The 19,517-nt window shown below is 39.3% G+C and overlaps 1 protein-coding gene across 1 annotated transcript in view; it reads right to left on the bottom strand.

Moving 5' to 3' along the window:
• Positions 1–402: 402 nt before the first annotated feature.
• MTTP (microsomal triglyceride transfer protein) overlaps positions 403–19,517 on the bottom strand; it is a 56,508-nt gene continuing 37,393 nt past the window's right edge. The window contains exons 13-20 of the mRNA XM_082462331.1: positions 18,454–18,666; positions 16,746–16,957; positions 14,494–14,591; positions 14,269–14,390; positions 12,663–12,890; positions 5,698–5,822; positions 3,287–3,457; positions 403–1,774 (exon numbers count right to left, since the gene is read on the bottom strand). Of these exons, the coding sequence (XP_082318457.1) occupies positions 1,603–1,774; positions 3,287–3,457; positions 5,698–5,822; positions 12,663–12,890; positions 14,269–14,390; positions 14,494–14,591; positions 16,746–16,957; positions 18,454–18,666 (1,341 nt within the window). The 3' untranslated portion in view covers positions 403–1,602. The remainder of the gene's footprint in view (positions 1,775–3,286; positions 3,458–5,697; positions 5,823–12,662; positions 12,891–14,268; positions 14,391–14,493; positions 14,592–16,745; positions 16,958–18,453; positions 18,667–19,517) is intronic.

The following is a 19,517-nucleotide window of genomic DNA, read 5'->3' as shown; positions in this document are numbered from 1 at the left end:
ATCTTCAGCTCAGTGCCCTGGATCAACTTGCTTTTGCTGCAGCATGAGTATCTCTACAGAACACTTCCTCCAAGGCCAATGCCACCACCACCAAGAGGACCCCCGAAACCCTCCTGTTTTTATTCCTTTTTCTCTTCTCAATAACATAACAATACATGTGCAGGTCCAGAGTTTTATAAAAACTGGGCTTAGAGCTTGTTTTTAAGCTTGCTGGTCCTTAAGAGCTTCTGACTGCTTCTGCTGCTATTTTCAATAGCGTATTTTCCAAAGGGCTCTGACCACCTATTAGAGCATCTGGCCTGTTCTATAGAGCTTCAGAGGCTTAGCTGTATATGTGTCTGGGCTCAGAAAGTGGCAGGAACATAGAAATATGGTGCTCGAAGTAATGGAAGACAAAAGCAATTCAATAGGAATTCCACATATTTATTTCATCACACATCATTTTAAATTTACAACTAGTGGCGGGCTAGCTAAACTTCCCGTGTGTGTGTGTGTGTGTGTGTGCGCGTGTGTGCGTGTGTGTGTGTGTGTGTGTGTAACGGACAAGTGAGCACCTGTTATCTGTTTTGGGCCTGTCGCTATCAAAACATGTATCTGTTTTATTAGTAAATATTTGAAAATGGTTAACATGGCTCTTTTAATTTGTACAAATAGAGACACTCTTTTCTTGGTTTCATTTTTTAGAAGTCCAAATCCATCAGGTTCTCAAAGCATTATTGAATTCTCTCAGCCATTCTGGCTTTTGTAGACTGCAGTCCAACAGACTGGAACTTCCACCACAAAACAACTGAGTGAAAAATAAAATGATGAACATTTGGGGATGTCCCTTATAAAGGACAGTGGACCACATTATAGTCTCAAAGAGATACAGCACAAGAAAAAATCAAATGGAGTTCCTGATATTAATATTTCTAATTCTGATATGCTGAGTCCGACATTTTTGTAGGGCAGAAGGCAGAGGACTGATTAGCTTTCTTCTAGCGATCTGACTACACGGCCAGCAGAAAGAAGAGACGGTACGGTTCATTCTGTGTGCCTCCTACCTCAATACTCAATACAACTAACAGAAGAGATAAATATTAATTCTTGAAGATGGCTGACAAAAGCCATTAAAGGTCTTATCCCTTTCCTCCATGCTCCCCCCTCCAAAAAAAAAAGGTCTGTTTTTTCCTGATTGGGCATGTTTCGTAGAAACAAGCTGTGTAAGGTTCTACCAAGGGCTTCACATACATTGATTGAAAATTGTTGAAACAAAATTGTGCTCTCCCGAATGTGTGTCTCTGTCTTGTTTTTTACAAACAACAGTTTCTTCTTAGGGCAGAACTATTTTCATAGTACTAAATGTGATTTGAGAGAGATACAATAAAACTAAGAATGCTACTAAAAGTGTCACATAGGTTGGCTCAAAATGACACTACACTGTAGGTAGTACTGAATGATTCAGGCCCAAGCTTAATTATGTGAGGTTTTTCACTGCTTTTTATAAAACTCTTAAATACAGGTAAATATGTAAACACTGTGCTCTCAGAGGGCAAGTACTTAGGCAGGTCACATCGTATCCCTGCCGGGGAGATGGATTCCAGTGAAACAGCGCCATCAGGTTCAAAACCAACCGCTGGAACTACTCTCTGGTTGAGGAGGAAACACCGCCTTGCACATCTCAGAGTTCTCCTGGTGCAGCGGGAATTCAGATCCCGCTACTAGGCTTTCTTTTCTCTTCCGAGAGACATAACCTCTGCCTGTGGACAGCCTTTCATACTTTGTCTCAAATTGCCTGCATAATAACAATAATAACAAAATTACACAGATATTAAAGTCACCCCACACCCGTCAGAGCCAAGTTATTGAGCGAACACTTGAAGCTTCTGTTTCAAAGCCATTTGAGAAAGGATGTGAGTACCAAAGACGACTAGCTTTCGTTCCCACGAATGGGGTGATTTTTTTCTTCGCATTTCTTTTTACACCAGCAGATACACTTCACATGCCTGGGATATGGGAGTGCTGCTACTCATTCTTCTGGAATGAAGGACCAAATGTCTCTCAGCTTTCTGCAGATGCTGCTAAGCTTTGTAGGCCTTGCTATGTCCCCCACCCTCATTCCAGGAGCCCCACCTTTGGAGTATTCCCCTTTTGAGAAAGGAGCAAATCCAACTGGATTTAAGCTGAGAATGCTGACAGGGAAAGAAACATCCCCAGAGCCCTGGCCCAAGTGAAATGTGGAACCTAACCAGTTAGCCTTGTGCCTGGGCTGCTGGTCACTGCATTTTGACCACTGGAAGGTTGATTTTCTAAGATGTATTAATGGAGGTTTATTCTAGACATGAGTTAATAAATTAGCAACAGCTTAATGTACTATAATCTACAGTCTTTTCTTCTGTAAAAACGTAACCTGCTCATATTTGTACTTACATCATCTAGCATTCCTTCGATGGATCATGAAATAAAAAAATAAATAAAGAAGGTGCTTAACTCTGGCCTACTTATCAAAGGAGATAATGTAAAACATGGCTCTCTGTTTTAAGTATACAGATTCCCTTCATGGTTAAGCGTGCATGTCAAGGCGACCTCTACACCCACTACAGAAAAGTCAGTGCTCCCTAGACCCGAAGCACCCTACTTCCTCACTATAGTATTATTACAATAATTGTTACAAAATTCAAAGGGCACAGTGTAAATGAAAAGCTCTAGAGTGGATAAGGTGTTGGGAAAACTACATGGACAGTTATATATTTAGTTTCTGGGACACTAAGTACTCTACTAAAAGCCTTTTTTTAATAAATTCAAAATCCCAAAATCTTAAGCTTGAGCCAAAACTTAAACCAGGTCAAGTTGCTGTTGTATGGATTACCTAAAACTTGTGATTCATTTGGGCTCTTAAACCATGGTAAATGACTGTCAGATGTTCTGTTTTGAACTTTCTGTCCAAGAGACAACTGTGAAGATAGCTGATAGTAAATATGCATCTAGTGTTTTTGCTGAAACTGTGTGGCAATTCTTACGGTAAATCAAATCCCTTTGTTGCCTTGATAAATTATTTCTGGGCTAGAATATGATATTATCTCCAGAATCAAATGAACTAGTCATTACAGTTTCTTGGTATCCTAGAAACTAACTTTTTTTTTTTTTAGTCTTATCAATTATTCTTTTACTCATTTAAAGAAAAGCCATGTTTCACTGGGTTTTTACCATTTTCCTTTAATTTCTGTAATGGAATGCTCAAAACTGGGAGCAAGTTCCTGGTGAACTGGGGCTGGCCCTGGAACATTCCATAAGCACTGCTTCTCACCTGTACGGAACTCCATCCCTGTCCATCTGCAGGCACACTAAGAAAGGGTACTGAGAAAACTGCACCGTGGAGATAAACTCGAAGCCTCCTTCCGTTTCCGCACCAATTTCCAGGCCGGCTTTCACAAAAGAGGAGTCCACTGTGATGTCACCCGTTATCACCACAGCTACCCTAAGAATTGAGCAAAATAAGCTGTTAATCACATTTAACTGAGCTGAACTAACAGACCACAGGGTCTGAATTTCTCATGCTGATAAATGGAAAGAAACACTTAAGGGACTAATAGGTGACCTAAATGTGCTTAGAATTCTGTTGGTAACCAGGAACTGGTTTATCCCAGCAACTGGGCAGTGAAGTTTTGCCCTACTTCTGAGTCCTCCCCCAGCCTTCAATTCTAGATGTGGGAATGAAATGTCTATCAGGCATTAATGTTTGGTATGGGCATACCAAGAGCCATGATGAAAACATGCCTGGGACCTGGTCCTATCAGGAAGTCAGAAATACCTGTGTTATCTTAAAACAAAGTCTAAGCTCACCCAGAAGACCGCTGATGTTTATAACAATTTTCTTGGTAACTATCTCTCTGTTGGCTTCTATGTAGCTACCTCAATTCCATTTCATTACTTTCTCCAAATGGTCTCTGATGACAGAAGTCTATGGTTGCCAAGATATTTTAAAAATACAGTATCACAAAGAACCATTCCTACAGCATGTATATTGGGTGCCCCAGAAAGGACAGATATCGTAGGTTCTCCAGTGATCACCTAGACAGATTGGATTGACTAAGATAGAGGCTTGGATGAAAATGAAGAGGATAACAATCCTAGTAGAAGACTTACCTCTAGGACTACTCTAATTTAATTGTAGGCTTTAGATGAAATCAGAGTTGTACGTTCGTGCTCTTTTAATAGGCTACTAATTTTTGCTGTGCTTCTCACAGCACACCTGCTGCTATTGCCAGTGTAAAAGTAGGTCAGAGGTGGTATCATTTAAATCCCTGAATCCTTTTCCCTGAATTCATTAAATCCCTGAATACCTTCTCATATCTTACACTCAACAAAGGCTTAAGAGATACTTTTTAAATGAACAAATGGAAAATTGAAGATGAATTGGCTATAATGTGGACACTGGCAGATACTTAGGGATACCGTGTCTCTTTTAAAAAGCCAGAAATTTTTGTTGTAGCTGTTGTTGATTTCCTTCTGAAAATAATTCAGTTCAGTTTAATTTAGGTAAACTTCTGTCTAGAAAATACATCAAAAAGATGACCAAGATGACTGATGCAGTGGGAAGCCCTAAATTATATTGTTTATCACTCTGAAAGCCTCTCCCATTTCTCATTCTTTGGTTCCTTTTAGTAACACTGAGGGTCACCTTTCATGTTAAATGTGCCACCTTTTGATTTTTCTCAATTCCTTCACCCATTGTTCAGAATAAACTAAAAATCTAATTGTAGCACTCCTATCTCACTTCTGCCCCACTGTATTTTTAAATATCCCGAAAGGTAAAAATCAATTGCATTTTCATGTTCTTTTCTTCAGTATTACAGCAAACAGAAGAATAATTCTTCTGATTATCACATTGGTTCAAAGACATTGTTTTAAGTTCAAAATAAAACACTTTCATTTGATGTGATGCATCAATTAGAAAAACTAAAGGAGCAGAGAAAATTCTGTTTAGAAAAATGAACACTAATAAAAACACTTAAGGACTCAATGTTTAAGACTTAGATTCTCACAAAAGTGATCATCTTTTTATTTTTCTCCACTGAAGACAGCAAAAGAAGACAGATTTTAAATCCCAACAAGAGGGATAAGCTAAAAAAAATTTCTTAAAAGTAAAGTCTTCTGACAGCATTGTCAGCTACTAAAGTGGAATACCAAGAGAAGATGAACATTTCATCCACTGTGCAAGCTGTCCAGGGATGTCTTTAAAAGCGAAAAGATCCTTGGCTGAGTCATATTAGGTACCTACCTGCTCATAAGAAGCTATGGAAAGAATGACTTCCCATGGTTACTCCCTACTCTACGATTTAATGATTACAAACAGAAAGCATAGATTTCAAGAAGTTGGAATGTTAATTCCAAAAACATATCTCTGCATATAGAGAACAGACTTGTGGTTGCCAAGAGGGAGAGTGGGTGGGGGAGGGGCGGACTGGGAGTTTGGGATTAGCAGATGCAGACTATTATATAGAGGATGGATAAACAACAACGTCCTACTGCATAGCACAGTATATTCAATATCTTGTGATAAACCATAATGGAAAAGAACTATATATATGTATAACTGAATCACTTTGCTGTACAGCAGAAATTAACACAACATTGTAAATCAACTATATTTCGATAAAATTTTTTAAAAACCTTATCTCTGTGGTTCTTTGCATAGAGTACTATACATATGCTTACCGATTTTTCACTCGGGTTTTAGACTCACGATACCACAGACTAAACTCCATTGAACCTGAAATATCAATAGCCAGACCACCCTGGACATCCATATTTGCCTTAAGTCCAGATTGCAACTGAAGCTCCTAGAAACAAAAATATAGAATAATAGTTAGAAGAAGAAGAATTAGAAGAAGGAGGAGGAGGGGAGGGGGAGGGGCACAATTTAGCCAGCCCCTTTCCAAAGGCACATTCAACCTCCGGCTGTAGGTAATACCGTTTGACTTGTGTTAACATTGAAGTCTTTCCCTAGGCTTGGAAACACATTCTAACCTTGATCACGGAAGTAGATTATTGATTTGCTAAATTATTTAGTCAATTAAAATACTAAAGAAGTGAAGTGTCAATTGACAAGGGTGCTTTCTTTCAATCTTTGCCTCACTTTGGGAGGGGCAATGATTCTCAAAGTGTGCTTCCCTGACAAATAACATGAGCATCCGGGGAACTTGTTAGGAATGGAAGCCCCATACCTACTGAATTAGAAACTCTGAGGGTGGTGCCCAGAACTCTGTGTTTTAATAAGCCCTCATGTGCTTCTGATGCACCTAAATTTTAGAACCACAAGACTAGGGAAAATGAAAGCATATCCATCAGAAATCCAGTGTGGCTTTGGGATGGGGGGTGAGGGTTTGGGATAGATGATCTCTTGAAGTCCTTTACCACTTCTGTAGTTATGTGCTGTGTCAAATATAGTAAACTGCATCCTGCTGGTAAATGAAAGGCAGGATAAAAACTGCCGGTGCAGTATACAACTTCCAGGAATTGCCTAGGAAAGGAATGCTAGGAAAGTAAGGCAAGGCAACTTAACTAAGCCATAATACCCTATTGTTTGACATTTGGAATGACATCAAAATAACAAACAAGACCAACATGAACTCCACGGCATACTCCAGAGGGACAGTACCCATTTACAAAAGTAGTCCCTCCTCAGGAATTTTGTAGTTGTCTGAAACCCATTGTTTTATGCTGTTTGCCAGCATTTACCCTTTAAGTCTTGCAATTCTTTGTACATTAGGTGGGGTGATGTTGGCTGAAAAATTCTCCAGCTGGATTGGAATCAGAATGCCTTGGGACAGTGTTTGAAATGATAACAGTTCTGGGAAAAAGGCTCAGTACCTTTAATTTTGATATTCCTCCATAGATCTTAGGTACACAGCAAATGGCAGCATGACTAACTTCTTTACGTAACTGCCCTATTCAGACCAAATAAGCCATGCTTTCACCAACTATTAATGCCGCAATTTCACTTCCTAGAAAGTATTGTGTTGATCATTGATCTCCCTGAATTTTCTCCAACTTTCAAAAAAATGTGGCAAGAAATCTCAATCATAGAACTTGGTTTACTAGAAAAGTCTGATTGTGGCATGAAACTACATTCAGTCTGAAAGACACTTGGATGAAAGCATGAGATTCTCAACACAGAGCTCGGGCCGCATTAGGAGACAGCCCTAAGGATACTTACTGCTACATTAGGTCCAGAACAAAATGTGGTGGTAGTGGGATGCAGGGGTTACCTCAGGCATCATAACTGATATGAAGGAAGACAAATTATCCTGAGAAAACCACGATAATCATGTCCCAATTGTAACCTATGCCCATGAACTGCAGAACCAAGATGTGAGTTCTGCGTTTGCACTGTTATTCTCATTGTTTCCAAATTGACCCTATTGTATGCCCTGCCTCAAAAGTACTTCCTTATTTGGATCATATTCTCTATTCCCCATTTGAAAACTATAATCTTGTTAGTCCACCTAACGCGGCAGAGGTCTGTGATGTGGACTTTAGCCTTCCCACTGGCCATACATTACGTGGATGTCAAAACACACCAACTGCCATGGAAAAGAATATTTCACGGCTATTAAACAAGGTGGCTTTTGTGGGGAGAGAGCATTTCCACTGCAGTGTGGGTTTTGAGGAGTGCCTTGGCTTTCCGGGAATATTCCATTTCCCTCCTGCAAAGGGATCGTGGAAGAATTCTTATGCATAGTCACAGAGGAATTTGTTTGCCCCCCCCAATAGAAGGACAGACCACTGACCCCTGTAGAAGGACAAACCACTCTTTCCATCGTGAAAGGGACTAAACCACATAGTACAGTGGTTCTAATTTTTGAGGGGTGTAAAATAAGTAGAACTAACAGTTTTTGAGCACCTACTGTGCCCCCAAAGCTCTACATTTTGTATCTCATTTAATTCCCATACGAATCTTCCATGGTGGGCATTATATCTGAAGACTGGAAAGAAAAATTAGGCTTGGAGGCTGCATGTGGAGCTAGAATGAATACCCAGACTGTCTCTCGTGGGGAGACTTTTCTATTACCATACATGCACGGCTAGCAGGAAATCATAACTGTCATTTGTCTCCTAGTGTGCAAGGAAGCCTGTTCTGAGAAATATTGCAAAAAAGATAAAGCATAGGCTTATGTCCTTGTTTCACCAAGAGGACATACTTATTTAAATTCTTGTCTATGAACTAGAAGAACAAGATACCGGAGCTTTGTATTTGTAGCTAATGTGACCCCTTTGATCATTTACTTTTGGTCCTAAAGGTGTTTCTTAGAGCTCAGACACTGATATTTTGACAACTCATCCCATTGCTCCCATTCAGGAAAATATGTTCTTTGCTGGCTAAGGAGGATCCGCCTGTTAACCTGACTTTATCAGACATCCTTCTCTGAAGAGTAATCCAGTTAGCTGCAAAAGGAGAGCGAGAGAGTAAGCACAGAGTAATTCCATCTGCTCTGGTGTTTGTGACAGGTCATCCACTGCCAAAATTTCCTTCAACGTCAGCACTTGACCTAGAGTGGTATGTGCCCCTGAAGCTAGGATGGCATTACTGGAGTGCTCTGCAGAGCTAGGGAGACTCAAACAGCAAATTTGTATAAGAAACCCAGATCTGCCAAATACTGCACTCTAAATTACACTGGCATTGGGCTATGTTCAATAGCTAAGGGAAGATCTTTCTCTTAGAATATGCCTGCAGTGCCCTAGCTTAATGAAGACAAAAATCATACAAGATAATCTAGATCAGGGGTTGGCAAACTATGGCCTGCAGGCAAATCTGGCCCACTGGCTATTTTCACAAATAAAATTTTATTGGAACACTGCCACGCTCATATGTTAATATATCACTTATGGCTCTTTTCACTCTACAATGACAGAGTTGAGTAGTTGCAACAGAGACCATATGTCTCACAGAGCCTGAACTATTTACTTTCTGCCCTTTACATAGAAGTTTGCCAACCCTGACCTAGGTTATTACTTATCTTTGCAGCAAGATTTATACTCCGATTCAGACTATTAGGCGTTGCTGCTGGGTAGGTGAATACATACAGGTGGTACTGAACTGTTATTATTCCTGCATCTTAAAATGTGGACTACTTTCTCAGCACTCTTATGCTTTCTTCAGAGATTCTTTCATTAAGAATACATCTCTCCAGAGGTAATACTTCAATGGAAAAATGCAGTGTAAAATTCTAATATAATTTGAGAACAATTTTTCTTCTGTGACTTTGAGGATTAAGGGGCATGAAACGCATTGCTGGTTGTCCTTCTTTTCATTCATATTAACAGAAACACAGTTTTGTTCAGAGTGTCGATACAACCATTGAAAAACTATATTTACCAGCTTCTCTTGTAGCTAGAGATATCCATATGGCACAGTTTGGGTCAATAAAAAAGGACTTCTTTTTGTAGATGCTTATCTTTGGTAGAAATAGATAGTACTTGCAGGACAGTTCTTGAAAAAGAGTCTCAGACTCTGCTGCACCTTACCCTTCTCTCTTCCTTCCTGGAACGAGGAATTAGTGCTGGAAGTGCAGCAGCCATCTGATAATCATGAGGTGACAAGCATGAGGTTAAAAACCACAAGTAAAGATGGCCAACCTGAGGAAAAAGAGTCTGGATCCTAACAATATCTTAGGGTTTCCATATCAATCCTGGACTACCTACTTCCAAATACTTGTTACATGATAAAAATCAAACTATTTGGTTAAGCTACCCCAAATTGGCGTTTTTTGTTATATACAGCTATCCTGAACTGTTATGAGGAATAATAAAGATAGGGAATTAGCATCTAGTTTCAACCAATGATGTTTTGGTGGAGTTTTAGTAAATCTGATATTTAAGGTCACTCCCAGATCTTAAAATCTATGATTTCAAAACCAGAATCCAACAAATCAAGATCCTCAAATTATCCGGCAAAGAACAAAGCTGATAAAAACTGTGAATCATCTGTTCCAGATGCCTCACTTTATGAGTAGCAAATCCTGGTTTAAAGCTATTAAGTAACCGCCCAAGAGCACACAGAAAGTAACTAGTGAAGGCAAAAGTCAAAACTAGGTTATTAGAGACAAACCCATGCACATATGGTCACCTTATCTTTGATAAAGGAGGCAAGCATATACAGTGGAGAAAAGACAGCCTCTTCAATAAGTGGTGCTGGGAAAATTGGACAGGTACATGTAAAAGTATGAAATTAGAACACTCCCTAACACCATACACAAAAATAAACTCAAAATGGACTAAAGGCCTAAATGTAAGGCCAGACACTATCAAACTCTTAGACGAAAACATAGGCAGAACACTCTATGACATAAATCACAGCAAGATCCTTTTTGACCCAGCTCCTAGAGAAATGGAAATAAAAACAAAAATAAACAAATGGGACCTAATGAAATTTAAAAGCTTTTGCACAGCAAAGGAAACCATAAACAAGACCAAAAGACAACCCTCAGAATGGGAGAAAATATTTGCAAATGAAGCAACTGACAAAGGATTAATCTCCAAGATTTACAAGCAGCTCATGCAGCTCAATAACAAAAAAGCAAACAACCCAATCCAAAAATGGGCAGAAGACCTAAATAGACATTTCTCCAGAGAAGATATACAGATTGCCAACAAACACATGAAAGAATGCTCAATATCATTAATCATCAGAGAAATGCAAATCAAAACTACAATGAGGTATCACCTCACACCGGTCAGAATGGTCATCATCAAAAAATCTAGAAACAATAAATGCTGGAGAGGGTGTGGAGAAAAGGGAACACTCTTGCACTGTTGGTGGGAATGTAAATTGATACAGCCACTATGGAGAACAGTATGGAGGTTCCTTAAAAAACTAAAAATAGAACTACCATACGACCCAGCAATCCCACTACTGGGTATATACCCTGAGAAAACCATAATTCAAAAAGAGTCATGTACCAAAATGTTCATTGCAGCTCTATTTACAATAGCCAGGACATGGTAGCAACCAAAGTGTCCATCATCGGATGAATGGATAAAGAAGATGTGGCAAATATATACAATGGAATATTACTCAGCCATAAAAAGAAACGAAATGGAGTTATTTGTAGTGAGGTGGATGGACCTAGAGTCTGTCATACAGAGTGAAGTAAGTCAGAAAGAGAAAAACAAATACAGTATGCTAACACATATATATGGAATCTAAGGGGAAAAAAAAAAAACGGTCATGAAGAACCTAGTGGCAAGACGGGAATAAAGACACAGACCTACTACAGAATGGACTTGAGGATATGGGGAGGGGGAAGGGTAAGATGTGACAAAGAGAGAGAGTGGCATGGACATATATTCACTACCAAATGTAAAATAGATAGCTAGTGGGAAGCAACTGCATAGCACAGGGAGATCAGCTCTGTGCTTTGTGACCACCTAGAGGTGTGGGATACGGAGGGCGGGAGGGAGGGAGATGCAAGAGGGAAGAGATATGGGAACATATGTATATGTATAGCTGATTCACTTTGTTATACAGCAGAAACTAACACACCATTGTAAAGCAATTATACTCCAATAAAGATGTTAAAAAATAAAAAATAAACTAGGTTATTACTTATGAATTTATTAAACCACAAAAGCAAACTTCCCAAGCAAGTCCTATAGTCTGTAAATTTTAATCCAATCTCCTCATATATCTTCAATATCATAAATATAAATCAGAGTGCAACTGATCACTTTAAGGATTTCCCATAAGATCCTTTTTTAGCAAATATTCCGTTTTTATATTGCTATGCTTAGTAAGGCAGGAAATGTCAAGCCACTAAAGAAAAAAATTTTAAGCATCAAACACTCAAACTCAAAGGTTATTCGGATTAACCCTTTTCTGTTTCTCAAAAAATTCCGTGAGGCAGCCCACTCCCATCTCACAGTAACCTGGTCACCTAAATCTTACCACACAGAATATAGTATTGTCGTACCTTAGTACAGTAATGTAAGATTTAGGGGTGAAGCAAACTGAAAACTATTCTGAAGAATGCAGGTCAAGTGAATGAAAATAATCCTATTTAACAATGAGTGAACCTTTGTAAGGTTCTGTGAACATGAGAATTTGGGGCAAAGAGTCTCCATTAAACGTGTGGTTGGCGTCAGTGGTTGCTTGTGTCTCTAAGAATTTGGCAGGGATGGTGCACTAGTTGGATCTTACCATTGCTGTCATGATGAATGTCATCAGTAACTTGTGAAGCCATGTAGTTCAGCTATTGCCTTCAGAAAAAAATATCATCTAAGCCCTTGTGCCCAGGAAAGCCAAGTGAAGAGATAAGGCCATCTCTTCTCTGTTGAATCCTAGGTTATTTTCTCCATAATTTCTTGTCTCTGTTCACATCGGTTCCCCCACTGCCTTTTAGTTTTATTGAGATATAAATGACATTATATTATACTCATATTATGTTGAGTATTCCTTCTTTTGCCTCAACAGTGAAAAGATGTCTTAATCAGATAATACAGACAAAAGAAAACACATTTACCTGTAGCAAAAGAGAAGAAGAGAAAGGGCAATAATACCAAGAGGGTCAAATGCTTTGAATGTGAGTTCCAAGGTGGGTGGAACTTTGTCTTGTATCCTCCAAGCATGGAGTACACTTAAAGCATGCCTGGTACATTCAGTAAACAGTTGCAGAATGAATTACCTGGGAATGATCTATTAGCAGAATAAGTCCTTTCACCACACTCATAGGGTCGCTAGATGCTGACAGCATTTTGGACATCAAATCACTGTATCCGTTGAAAAAAGTGACAGGTCTGAGCTGAACATCAAAGAGGAGGGCTGACAAGCCAGCATAGGAGTCAAGGTTCTCCTCTCCTTCATCGGGAGTGGCTGCAATTAAGGTCTCCAGTCCTTGGGCTTCAATGACCACCTAGAGAAAATGGATATAGCATTCATGACATTAGCTCCCTGCCTGTTCTGTACGTGATGATGAGCTACAACTAGAACTTTCCCGGGGGTCAAAAACTCAAACATTTGCAGTTGCTAGGCAAAAACAAAACAAAAACAACTCTAGGCCTGAATATGAGTTCGTTTTCTTCATTTAATCCTCACAGCCACCCTTTGAGGTTCATATGATTGTATCCATTTTGCAGATGAGGCCAAAAAAAAAGCTCAAATGTCAGAGGTAAGTCTCAAACCCCTTCTGTCTGACCGCAAAGACCATGAGCTTTCCATTTAATGGCGTCGTCCTAGAGACTCAGTCTCTGCAGAACTGTCATACGTAGTGGATGGGCTATCTTGTAGAGCCCCTAAAAAGAGGTGGAGAAGTGTTGGGACAGTCTGCCCTATGAGAGGGTGTGGAACTCTCTAAGCCATGACTCACACCTTTCCACATGAAACTTTCTCCAGTAAAAGAACAGATGATGAACACCATGAGGAGCCTCACATCCAGATCTCTACCGCACTCAGGAGTCCTACATACTCTCTGTCATCCAGACCCAGCACCTGAGCCACTGGGCATTTGGCATTTCAGAATGCGTTATCAGAAAACAGATGGTGATTCCTCAGGACAGAAAGCGTGGTATCCTAACTAGAGTCCTATCAAAGGTGTAGTAATACAATATTGATAAGAACGCAAGTTTATATACATTGCATCATTTTTAAAGCTTAAATGAGCTTATTGAGAAGGCTATAGTTTGATATGCATAAAAACTAAAAAGAAAGTATATTTCACAATTAGGAAGCCTTTAGAGATTGTCACCACATTTGGGGTAAAACTAAAGGGATGGAAGTCAGCTAGTTGTCAAATGCCTACACTTTATTCTTTTCTCTCCTAGCAATATTGAAAAAATATAGATTGACTCTTTGGAGAACCATATTCTATTATGAAAGCTTCTATTATGGGGAATCAGTCTCTTCATAGAAACACCAAGAGAAGGAAATATATTCTATAAATAAATATCTGGAGCTCCAAGGAATATATCTATGGATAAAAATAAAATATTTTTTAAAACATACATGAGAAATACTGGCATGACTTCAATTTTGTGACTGTGTACCTTTGAAAAAACTATGGATGTTTGGCAAGTTCAGTGACTCAAAACACATAAGTTTTCAAGTTCATGTTTGAAACTCTCTCTGGGACTGTAAACCATACAGCCTCTTGCAGATGATGGAATCATGGGCAACATGATAGATCCACCATTAATTTACACGTTCTATACTGTTATCATTAGTATATATTTTATTTTACTGCACACTAACCTCTTACATACTTTAATAAGCAAAATTAATGAAAAATGAGATACCTGGATACTATGAAGAGGATTTTTCCTAACGTACTTAAAGATGTTCAGGTTACTTCTCCTTAGAATGCCAGAACCAGAGTAAAGAATGTCAAGGCTGTAAGTAGATGCCGAATGGGGACTACCTAAGGACAAAAAAAAAAAAACAACCTATAATTTAACAACAGTTCCAGCAATACCGAGCAGGGGATGGAGCAGGGAGGGAGAACCCCTTTTTGGGTTACGTACGTTCTATGTAGCCAGTATAGGCAGAAGAGGATCCACTCTTGGAGAAACGGTCATAATTATGAGCAAACATTTCCTTCAGAACTCGACGGACCATTTTGCTGTAACACGTAAAAGGAAAAAGCTGCACATTCATGGTAATGGCTGTTTCCTAAGTCAGATTTGGAAAGAACTCAAATCCTCAGTGGAAAAAAGAGGGGGGCCAAATTTTCCTCATGCCACTCCAAAACTGGGGAGGTGCCAGCTGGAGTGCCAGCATCAGGATGAGGGCTTTCCCCTTCATTCCTCGGATATTTGAAATTCAGTTTGGTATCAAAATGACAGCAAGGCGAGGACAGCCAGCTATGAGATGGCTTAAGCTGACTGATGGACACACCTCAGGAGTGGAAAACACATGTTCTTTGAATCATCGTGGTTCTACTGTTAAATAGTATATACTTTTAAGGAAAGTTGTACCAAACTGGAGAGGTTGCCCACTATTTCTTTAAATGTTTTCCTACACCCTCTAATGTTATCACTGGCTAATGATATATAACAGCAAATTCCCAGGAATTTCTTCTATATTTGTGTAGTTTTCAGTTAAAGAAACATCTCAGTAAAACCCAATAGTCTCCTCTAAAGTAAGTCTTAAACCTGACCCCATATCTCTATTTTATCTACTTAACTAATTAGTGTTGAGATATTTCCATTCCTGACTACTTAACACTAATCATATCAGTAATAATAAAATTATAACAACTCAGCAAAAAAGAAATCAAAAAATCAACCAAAGAAATCTGGACCTAGTCCTGAGGTAGAACATCACTGAGAGGAAGAATGGTTATCTTATAGGTTTTTCCCCCAGTATCACTAGATTATAAGATTTTAGCCTGAAAAAGGAAAGATGAAGACTAGTCCTCAAATATTCAAAGGGTCTGCATGTGGGTGAATGATTAGATCTCTTCCACTTTGCTTCGGGAATAAAATCTGGGCCAAAAGAAGATTTCAGTTATGCAAAGCAGTAATGGAGAGCGTCTCTAAATGATGACACAAGTTCCCTCAGAGGTGGTGAACCTCCCACCACTGGAGAGGCGCAAGCAAAGTCTGGACACCACCTGCCAGGAGACTAGACCCCCACACTGGAGAGAGATAGCAAGCGAGGGGGTCTTTCACGTCCCTTCCAACTCTGATGCTTTCAGTTTTGAGAATCTGACCCGCAGTGTTCGCGATGGCTTCCTCATGTTTCCCAGGCTGCTCTCTACCCCACTGCTTCCTCTTTACTGTCCCCTGAATCACTAGGTTCACAAGAAAATGGCAGCAAATACACCCAGGATCTCCCCCACAGAGTCTCACAAAAGCAAAGCAATAGAAGGAGAAATCAAATCCATTTGACCGGGCACACATGGCTGCAGAGAGAATTTGTTTCTCTTCTGCATCTCTGATCTGCTTCCCCCTCCTTCCTTACTTGCCCTGCTCCTTTGTCTGTACTTATTCCTCCTGTTTCTTTTCCCTTCAGTCTTACTCCTTGTTTCTTTCCTTCGATCTTTACTGCCTTTTTTCCCATTTCCTTTCTCCTTACCTATTTCCCACCCTTACCCCATGTCTGTTTCCCTTTTCAACTGGGAACACTCAAACATGATCCTTCCTGAAGGCGGTGTGCGGCATGTAACTCAGGGGAAATGGAGATTCCTTCCCTGGCCCTCTGATTTCAGTGAGGAAAAGGGACAGCAGTGAATTTGGGAGAAGAGACTTGGGAACTGGAAGGAAGAGGATTCCAATAAGTAACTGAGAGCAATGAAGTCTGCTGATTCCATTCTTCGTACTTTGAATAGTCCTAAAACATGGGTCATGTCTAAGGTTTTAAACTCAAATGGTAAATTCATTCAACCTGTGATAAATTAGGCTTCAAAGATTCCTAACATTTGGAAAGTTAAGATGAAAGACCATTTGGTGGGAACCTACCTCATTTTATGATGCTAGTTATAAAAATAGTCCTACTGAAAACACAGTTGGATTTTAAAACATTGCTAACATTTGGCAATATGATGTTACCAGAGCGAACGGGAGACCTAGAGTAAAAAAATCATACCCAGAGTTCCAAATCACAGCGCCAAAGTGAAGTTGTTTAATCTGGCCCTCCAAATAGTTTTGGCAAACTCTTTGGTTTTATGCAACATAACCCAGCATAAAGGCCACACCATTATTATTAGCCACACATGTACCACATCAAAATAAAAATAAGCTCGGATAAGCAGAGACGGGGCACTCTTTCATACCTTGCAGGCATTTCAAAACGTAGGATGTCTTGGACCACGGAGAGCATGTATTTATTCATTTCTTTGGGAAGCTCCCCAATAGAGAGGAGGATGTTTTTTACCTCCATGTAGGATGGCTTGTTATTTAAAATGATGGTAGCTGCAGTAGTGCGCACGGTCTTTTCATGAACTTTATGATTCTGGTGGTATATCCTGTTCATAGTCTTCTTCACCTGTTCGTAAGATGTTCGGGCTTAGTTAGTGCGCATCTAGATTTTTAAAATTGATATCGTGCAGGAAGAGTTAACGCTCATAAAATAGACATGTGTTCCAATGTTTCCCATATTCCTTTGCAATTATGTTGGGGTCATAGTTCTGGCTAATGGACCATGAAAAGAATCACTGTGGGTAACTTCTGGGCCAAGGCAGTTAAGAGCTGGTGTATCTTATCCCTCTCTTTCTTCTACTATGGTAGTGAGCTCAGGGCCACATTTTCCTTTACCTACTTTAGCCATAGAGTGGATGAGAGGCTGAGATTTTTGAGTCTTGTTTGTTATTGCAGCATATCATGGTATTCCCTAACAACCACAGAATTTTCAAAGATGTTACTGCCACATGGCAAAGGGGCTCTGGAGAGAGATGGCTATATGAACCTACATTTCCTTACAATGAGGTACCTCAGAATCTTCCCTTCTTTTTTTTAATTAATAGACTTTATTTTTTAGAGCAACTTTAGGTTCACAGCAAAATCAAGCTGAAAGTATAGAATTCCTATATACCTCATGCTCCTCATCCCTCCCCTCTCCCCCCGACATACAACCTCCTCCTCTATCAACATCCTGCATCTCAGTGGTACATTTGTTACATTTGATGAATCTATATAGATACATCATTAACACCCAAAGTCCATAGGTCATATTATAGGATTTTCTTTTTTCAGCAAAACATTAACACAAAAGAAAATTTGCCAAAATAATTACATTCTGTGGCAACAAATAATTTCATTGGTCACTAGCATTGCCTAACAATATGCAGTGCTTGGGGTTCTGTACTAGGCATTTATAAATATTTCTTTCAGTTCTACTTTCCTCTGCCTTTTTCTATCTCCCGCAAATGTTGACCTTGTTCTCAGGTATATAGGAATTAAGAATCACCGAAGCAAAAACAACTAGGAAGGGACAGAGCCAGAAACCATGCGTAGGTCTGTCTATCTCAAAAACTCGTGACCCTAATTACCACACTTTGCAGCTTATCAACTTTGACACAAAACATAGTTGCAAACTGGGAACATCATTCTCAGCAGGCAGTTTATCTTACACTTTATAAACATTCTCTGCCCTAAAAAAAAGTTTAGTTGGGATGGCTTCCTGAAAATGCAGCTGTAGGAACCAACATGGTAATACTTAAGCCAGGTTATTCCAGTGTCAAAAAATTTAAGAGCATCTTAAAACTTGTGGAAGTAAAGATATTTCAGAAAAGAATTTGTTTCTTAAAACAAGAGAATGTGCTTCAATATTTATGCTTCAGAATATAGCACAGTATCTATTCAAAATGTGAGGCTGCTTCAGAATAGCCTTAAATCCAATTTAAGAGTTATTTCTAACAGGAAAGAGAGATTGTTAGTTTGGAAAAAAAAAATAGGGTGACTTCAGAGAAGTTTGCATTTGACTTGTGATTAGGCACGCTTTTTTCCTTTTGTGAATGTTGCACATATTCTTGGAGAATTTACCTCATCAGTTATGAAAGGGGCATCATATCTCTGGAGAGTGGTGGTGGCAAGGTGGCTGACAGACCCCTCTCCTGTCTCTGCGTACTTCAGAAGGAGTGGGATGCCTTCCGGAAGCCGGGCATTCTTCAGAGCCAGCAGGTACATCACTATGTCCTCCTTTTTTTCTGCTTTTTCAAGTCCTCCCAAGATTAACTTCTTGGCTTCTACCACTCCCTAAAAAATCACATTCTACATCAGACATATGCATAACCATATACTAAACAAAGCTTGGGTAAGATCAGCTTCACTCTTGTGTCCAAGATAACAGCCTAAAGTTTTACACTGATTGCCTGACTGAGGCACACAATGAAAATGAACAAGTAAAGCTTGATAAAGGTGTTGTTGTTGTTTTTTTAAAAAGTACATACATTAACATATTAAGAAGCAATGAGTGTAATTAATAATGGGCACACTTACTTTTAAACACATTCTGAATGTATAAAGTTATTTTTAAAATTCCCTTGTGATCGATTATTCCTAAAACTGCCCATTCATTGAAATTCTAAAATAATGGTTAGATGGTGCCTAAATGGTGGCACACACCTTTTCCTTAGTAACAACTTCGGTGAAAGCACTTAGCACTCAACTGTAAGGTCTTGTTCTAAATGTTTAAAAAGTGCTTGTTTCCACTTGATTCCAAATTTGATTAATGCTGACATACTGTTCAGAAAACATTCCTTGAATGCCTTTTATGTAGCATGTACTTTGCTAGGTACTTTTCAAACATATTCTTTAATCAAAAAAGGCCTTTTAGTTTTCTGGTCTAGAAACTATGAACTAGCAAGTTAATAGTTTAATGGAAAAGCAAATTAGAAATAGGGACATCTAGGCTCTTATTTTACCTTTGCTGCTACGTACGTTTTAGGGGCTTCAGTATCATCTGTAAAATAAAGGTTCCTAAGATCTAATTTATCTATAGGATTTATAAACTCTGAAATCAGGCTGCAGGTACACACACACGTGCACACGCACGCACACACACACACACACACACACACACACACCATGGGAGAGAGGGGGGATAG

The sequence above is a fragment of the Balaenoptera physalus genome (genome assembly GCF_965194825.1).
Source record: "Balaenoptera physalus genome assembly, chromosome: 5".
In the NCBI taxonomy this organism is placed as follows: Eukaryota; Metazoa; Chordata; class Mammalia; order Artiodactyla; family Balaenopteridae; genus Balaenoptera; species Balaenoptera physalus.
The sequence above is the reverse complement of the archived record's forward strand: the minus strand, read 5'-3'. Positions and strand labels throughout refer to the sequence as shown.